We start from the raw sequence: 7,016 nt of genomic DNA, 5'->3' as shown, positions 1-7,016 counted from the left end.
ATACTTAGTTTCTAAAGACTCCCAAATAAACTTAGCAGACTTATTCACAAAGAAATAAGTCGAAAAGGGTGTTTGTCATATTATTCAGAATATGCCACCTAGCAGTTTTGTTATCCTTTACAAATTTCGCAATGTCCTCTTCATTAGATTTAACATCCTTTGCAGCAGGAGGGGTCGTCTCAACATCAGTAGGGGTGATAGGTTTAGGCGGGTCATTAAGTAAAACATAATCAATTTCTAGCTGCTCAAAATACATCAAAAGTTTCTGGGACCAACGCTTATAATTGTGACCGTCTAACGACTCCAATTTCGCCAATTCAGGAGCAATTTTCGACATAATGTACATAGTTACAAAGAACTAAATAGTTTTCAAATTGTTATTCGAAAGATGCGAAAATGTAAGGAGAATAGATATACCATCGAAGACGAAATTAGAAGCGATGAGAAAGAATAAACCCGAATGTAGTGCCGTGTATAAACCACTGCCTTGAAAACTATTTCTCCGGTACGACCGTGGTGGCGATCAGCTAGTGCCGGTAGTTTCCCAAGGTTAACACTACAGCCTCGACGCAGTTCCGCCCACTCGGAACTGAGAGACTTGGAACGAAATAATAGTAGAACTTTACCCAGAAATTTATTAGAATTGAGCAAAAGAGAAAGAGAGAAGATAAGTGTGATAATTGATGTGTATAAACTGAGAGGGGATGCTCTATTTATAGCAAACATAGAGCAACAGAGGAGCAAAAACGGTTCCCCATAATCAGAGGTCAAAGACGTGATTAGTGGAGATTAAACAGCTCCTTAATCGCCCCCACTAACAGTCTTATTTAACTGATTCAAAAGCCCAAAAAGGTAAAAGGGGGCCTTTGGCCCGCACCGCAGGTGCTCTACCCAAACCCGAGCGCGAGCCAGACCGGGCCGACGCGCGCGCGTGTGTGTTTGGGCCCATACCCACAGGCCCAACACTCACCACAAAAGCCTCCTTGGACCAATCTCTTAGCCCATCAGTAGAAGGTAGCAATATAAACAACAAGAAGAGGGAGTTTCCCACCGATGTGGGACAAACTCTCACAACTATTGTTGCTTTTCACTGCATCACTTCCAACAGTATCCAAGTATCACGCTCATGTAGAAGGGTCAGGTGTCGGATAAGGGTACATAAAATAAGAGTCGAAATAGTAAACATATTTGATAGCTATGTATCTCTGTATGAAAATTCTAGTCGAAATAGTAAACATAATATAATGAAATCGTTCAAACGGAGAGAGTATCATAATATCGAGCATAACCACCAGTCCGTTTTGGTCATTCGTACTTATCAAAGTCCTTGGAGATTTTCAGCTGAATCGCAACCTCATTGATCTCCAGTGAGTTAACTGAAACTGCAACCGTAATGGTCAGAAATCATGAATACTGCGTTATGATATGTGATTGCCTCGAAACTGATACACTGATAATGGTGCTCAAGTACTTGCCTAATGGAAGCTTTTCTGGACAGTTTTTTTTTTTTTTTTTTGGATGAAAGACGTGCTTAAATTAAAAAGTTCAAAGTAGCAAATACATCAAGGGGGCGGGTCTGGGGGGAGCGGCTCAATAGCTGCAATAAAGTCAGTAGTACATAATCGAAGGACAAAGGGGGGTGCCGAGTCCCAATTAATACATCCATTACTAGAACTATCATCAAATAAACCGGCCTTGGCAAGAGCATCCGCAACTCCATTGGCCGATCTTTTCTCAAAGACGATCTTCAACCGGGGAGAGCTTTCCACGAGGTCCCTACACTCAAGGATAACATTAGTAAATTGACCACAAGGTGGAGCCTTGCTTAAGATAGAAGTAACCGCATTAAGGCAATCAGAGGCAATCATCAAATTTTTTCTGGACAGTTACTACATACAAATAGAAATCGTCTAAAATGTGTCAATCTTTAGCATGAGACGGCTTCTCGTTCGAGAGACCTATTGTTTGTTGAACCAGAAAAAATTGTTTTTGCTACAATCTCCGCTGCTGGGTAGTCAAATTTGATTTCCATCGTTTGATTATTCTTCTTCTACAATTGTATTAAAGGTCAAGCTTATTGAAAAATGTGTCAATCTCCCATGTTTTTTATATTCGTATTTCAAAGTTAAAAAACCGTAACTCTCTACTAATCATTCTTCTCTTCCTAATATGTATTACTACATGTTATGAAACTGGGTATATAAAGGAAGTTGCTTTTTCTGTCGAGTCGAGCCAAATGGGAGAGGAGGAGCAAGAAGAAAAACAAGGAAGTGCAGAAGTTTAAATCTAAGGAAGAGTATTTCATCAAAAATGGCGGTATTTTGTTGGAAAAACAGATTGCTTTGAGCCAAGGCAAGGACATAAGAGCAGGACAGCTGAAAATTTTATCTGCGGATGAAATCGAGAAAGCTACAAATAACTATGACCCTGATCAAATTGTTCATAGTTATCACGGTGTAAGCTTCTACAAGGGCACATTTGAGACCAAGGTAGTAGTTACCAAAACCCCTGAAAAATTGACCCCAATCTCCCACTTGTTGATCTCTTCTTGACTGATGTCGCTATAAGAACGGCTTTATGTCATAACAATATGATCAAGATCTATGGTTGCTGTCTCGAGACCTGTGTCCCACTAACGGTGCATGAATTCCTCCCAAGTAAAGATCTTTATGATCATTTACATGGACATATGGCACTTCAGAAACCATTGTCATGGACCAGACGGTTAAGGGCAGCAATTGATATTGCGTATGCACTTTCTTATATGCATAACGCCTTGTCACAGCCACTGGTTCACAGAGATATCATGTCATCGAGGATATTACTCGACTCGTTGTTTGTTCCACGCAAAACTAACTTTTTGTGGCTATTCGGTGGCCATCATTCCAGGGAATAATGATCAAAGATGGCCTGTTCATGGGACTCTTTGATTAATTTTACTAGTACTAGTCAGAGTTACACGGTGGAGGTAATTTTTCAGGGGAGGGTAAAAATACCCATTTGGTAAATCTTGAGTTAGGGGTGAAAAATGTGAGCTTCCATGGTCAAGAATTGAGAAATATTAGTTTGAATAGTAATTTAGAAGAGAAAATGTATAATGGGAAATATGAAGGTGAGTCTTGTCCTTTAATTGATACTGATTTTGATTGTTATCTTAATGGAAGACCTGATCAAGGCTTCTATACATGGAGATGGCAGCCAAATTTGTGCAACATTTCTAGGTAAACTATTCCTCCAATTTTACGTCATTCCGAACTTATTGAGGCACCGGGTAATGTTGTTGTTGTTGGGATGTTATTTCTCTACTTTTTGATTTTATGGTTGTTAGTTGTTAATTACTGTATATAAGGTGATTTAGGTTTGGTTTTATGTTGGTGTTGGTATATACTCCCTTTGTTCCTTGTGAGGGGGTATTTTAATCAAAGGCAAACAAATGATTGATTGAGACGGAGGAAGCTAAGTATATGTTATGCTTCTTATTTCACGTTGTAGCTACTTAATTATGCCTTAGGATGAAATGAGATGTGTATTTGTACTAGCTACATGAATTTTCTTTGGTTGGATGTAATACCATGTTATTTCTTTGAGGTAAATCTTGAAATTTTTATATTGTCAATGTTGTTGCCTTTGTTCAGCGGGTTAATACGCTAACTTCATTTAATTAGTTAACATGCTAATTAATTTTGTTGAATTGGATTTAAGTTCAGACTCAATGCCACTGATTTTTTGGAGAGAATGCGAGGACGGAAGCTAGTATTTGTTGGTGATTCACTGAACCGGAACATGTGGGAGTCTCTTGTGTGTATTCTTCGACATAGTGTCAAAGACAAGACGAGAGTGCATGAGATTTCTGGGAAGTGGGAATTCAAGAAGCAAGGCTTGTATCCTCGCCTTGAAGTGCTTCAAGCTTATGGAAAGGCCCTTAAAACTTGGGGTAGATGGGGGTTGATAGGCATGTCAACCCCAACAAAACTCTGGTTATCAAATTTAAATGAGTCAGTAGTATCATCGATTATTCAAGTTTGATTTGGATGATTCATATGAAAACCTTGAACAAGAATGAACAATCGGTTGTAAAACTGTAAATTGCACACAAAACCCAGAAATTTGGTACCATGCTGGGTGATCCACACAGTAAAGCAGCATTAATAAGCATGGTGACAATGTATGAAGTCAAGAATAAGATTCAAATACTCCTCCTCAGGGTTGAGCTACAGGTGTAGTAGCAGTTTGTTGTTCAGATGGTAGTTTGTCACATCTTTCACTCGTGCTACTGTCAGCAAATTTAAGACTAACTTGATGCAGGTCTCTTTTCTTTTCATCTGAATCCCATTCCCGGAGGTAATAATCTGCTTCAGATACATTTGGATTCGGCCCGCAAAACATTCCACCCCATTGTGGAAAGTATATCAATGCTATGGGAAGTGTACATGCTATGATCATTATTCCCATGTATGTTATTCCTTGTTCAGTTGAGTAATGTGACCCTTTGAAGAATATTGCTTGCGTTATAGCCGCTCCCACATTTCCGCCTGCTCCTGTTATTCCTGAAACCACTCCTAGTGATCTGAACCCAACAAACATATTTGCACACCAATTTAATTTAATGTCAATGCTATTTGCTATTAGCCATTAGGACACTCGTTTAATAAAAGCTTATTGAATGACTAGTAAATAAATACCTTCGAGAGATAAAAGGAACAACTCCGAAAGTGAGACCACAAGCAGCCTGGACGAAGACAGAGAAGACAAGCATGATAGTAATGGAAGCAGTTAAAGAAGAAACCAGGCCTAGAACAAGACAGAGGACCCCACCAATGGTCTGAATGGCCCACCACCCCCATAATCGGCCCCTCATCCCGTACTTTTTTCCCAAATAATCAGATACAACCCCACCCCCTGGCCTGGCAAATATATTCGCCAGCCCAAAACTTGCTGCTATGATACCAGCAGTGTGGAGATTGAGATGAAACCTGTCAAAGAAATACTGAGCAATAATGTTGTCAACGGTTAACTCCACCCCGAAACAGTAACCATAGCACAAAGCGGTTATCCAACCCCTGTAGTTTACAACTCCGTGGTATGTCACCTTTTTCATATTATCCTTGTGCTTCTCGCCTGCAGTGGTAGACCCAGATTTGGAGTTATATATGGATCATTAAAACATACCGAGTGTGTTGCTGTCAAAAAAAAAAAAAAAAAAAAAAAAAAAAAAAAAACATACCGAGTGTATATCCTCATTCTGCCACTAATTAATTACCTGAAGTGTGGAGCCTCTGGTAGTTTCCGTCAGGCATATCTTGGCCAAATATCATGACTGCAAAAGCCGCGAGTGTTTGGAATAGAGCTGGTATGAAGAATGCTAATCTCCATGCTGTGAACTTCATTGCCCCCATCTTTAGAATTAGTTCATACACTAGTGGCATTATCAGCTGTGTTGCTCCTCCTCCCAGGTTTCCCCAACCACCTGACACATCCAACGCATGCATGTTTGTTACGTAAATTTACACAAGATAATAAAATACGTCATATTTGATAAACCGGGAATTTATTATTATTATTATTATTACTCGTAATTGTGAGACTGTATTATCAATTACAGACGATGATAAAAGGAATACCTGAGACACCGTTGGCACTCCCAACAACAGGTGGCGAAAACATAGAGCTCATCCAAAATTGCGTGGACACAAAAGTGGCCAAGGAAAAGCCGGTGAAAAACCGGACGAGAGTAAAACCAGCCGAAGTGCTAACAGTTGCAGTAAGGTAGACTGCAGGGGAGGTGAGGAGGGTGAGGCAAGCAGAGGCAAGACGGGGACCGAATAAATCACAGGCGGTCCCCATAACAAGACGGGCAAAAACAGCCCCGGATACGGATGCAATCCCTGCATTTCCAATGTCAGTGGCGTTCAGGCTGAGATTGTCTCGGATAAGCGGAAGCAAAGGAGGTGCAGCAAAACTGGAGACAAAACATGCAAAGAATTGGACCCATGAAAGGTGAAATGCTCGCATATGAGGCTTTGCTATTGAAAACAGTGGGAATACTGTTGATTTGTGCTCTTTATCTACTGGAAGAGCAAACTTTTTTGGCTCTATTTCATTCTTTTCTTCATTTTTCGTCATTTTTGTTTGGGTTTCACCAAGTTAAGTTAATTTATGATTTTAACTTGGTAATTTTCTCTTACAAAAAAGATTGGTTTTGTGATATTTCAAGGGAAAAAGCAGTTATTTATGGTGTATTAGGGTTTGAGACTTGGTGGACCGTTGCATGGCTTTATTTTATTTAATTTCAAGTGTATTGTGTATTGCATGGCTCTTTGTTCTTAGGAAGAGGACAAGAATATTGACTGTAATGTTGCGTCACAGTATCATTTTTGTGAATCTTGGAGCTCTTAGGAATATTTACAAGAATTTAGGAATTTAGGAATCTCTGTTTCAGAATTTTAAACATATAATTAAGTTGCTTTCAGAGTATGTTTCTTAGCTGTCTCATGTCTGGTTTGAATTGTTATTACTTACTCCCTCCGTCTTGATCAATTATTGTGTTTTGGTTTTGGCACAAAGATCAAGAAAAGAGGAAGGGGTCAATTACTCAAAGATCAAGAAAAGAGGAAGGGTCAATTACTAAATGACAAGTGGAAAAAATTGAGTATGAATGATCAAATTACTTATCAAGTTCATTCTTAGAATAAAAAGGACAACAACTCATTAAGACACCCCAATATGGAAAATGACAACAAATGACCGGGACAGAGGTCTACTTATTTATGGTTTGACTTTAGAAAGGGTGATGGTGAGCCACTAAGGAATAAGTAGGAGGCTTGACTGAATCTTTAGGAATATTCATAGAATCCTTCTATGTCTAAATTAAATGGGCATGTTCTTAAGATTGTTTCGGGTTATTACTTATTATAATGAGAAATAAATTTAATTGTGCAATTGGAATTAACTTATATAAATTCATATATTCATAACCAAGGATATAAATATTGTGTAACGGACAAATTTCATGTTAA

The 7,016-nt window shown here is 39.0% G+C and overlaps 1 protein-coding gene across 1 annotated transcript; it reads right to left on the bottom strand.

Moving 5' to 3' along the window:
- Window positions 1-4,200: 4,200 nt before the first annotated feature.
- Window positions 4,201-6,139, bottom strand: LOC141655679 (high affinity nitrate transporter 2.5-like). Its single transcript, XM_074462745.1, has 4 exons — window positions 5,622-6,139; window positions 5,261-5,467; window positions 4,683-5,118; window positions 4,201-4,567 (listed from the first exon to the last, which is right to left on the bottom strand). The coding sequence occupies exons 1-4, from the start codon at window positions 6,121-6,123 to the stop codon at window positions 4,201-4,203; spliced, it is 1,512 nt and encodes a 503-aa protein (XP_074318846.1). The 5' UTR covers window positions 6,124-6,139.
- Window positions 6,140-7,016: the final 877 nt, after the last annotated feature.

The sequence above is a fragment of the Silene latifolia genome, chromosome 5 (genome assembly GCF_048544455.1).
Source record: "Silene latifolia isolate original U9 population chromosome 5, ASM4854445v1, whole genome shotgun sequence".
NCBI classification, from domain to species: Eukaryota; Viridiplantae; Streptophyta; class Magnoliopsida; order Caryophyllales; family Caryophyllaceae; genus Silene; species Silene latifolia.
This window is presented reverse-complemented; position numbering and strand designations above follow the sequence as displayed.

Coding starts and splice junctions, on each gene's coding strand:
- LOC141655679 (XM_074462745.1), bottom strand. CDS start 6,123: ATGACGAAAAATGAAGAAAAGAATGAAATAGAGCCAAAAAAGTTTGCT. Junction 5,468..5,621: donor GAGTGCCAACGGTGTCTCAG/GTATTCCTTTTA, acceptor TGGATGTGTCAG/GTGGTTGGGGAAACCTGGGA. Junction 5,119..5,260: donor CCAGAGGCTCCACACTTCAG/GTAATTAATTAG, acceptor CTACCACTGCAG/GCGAGAAGCACAAGGATAAT.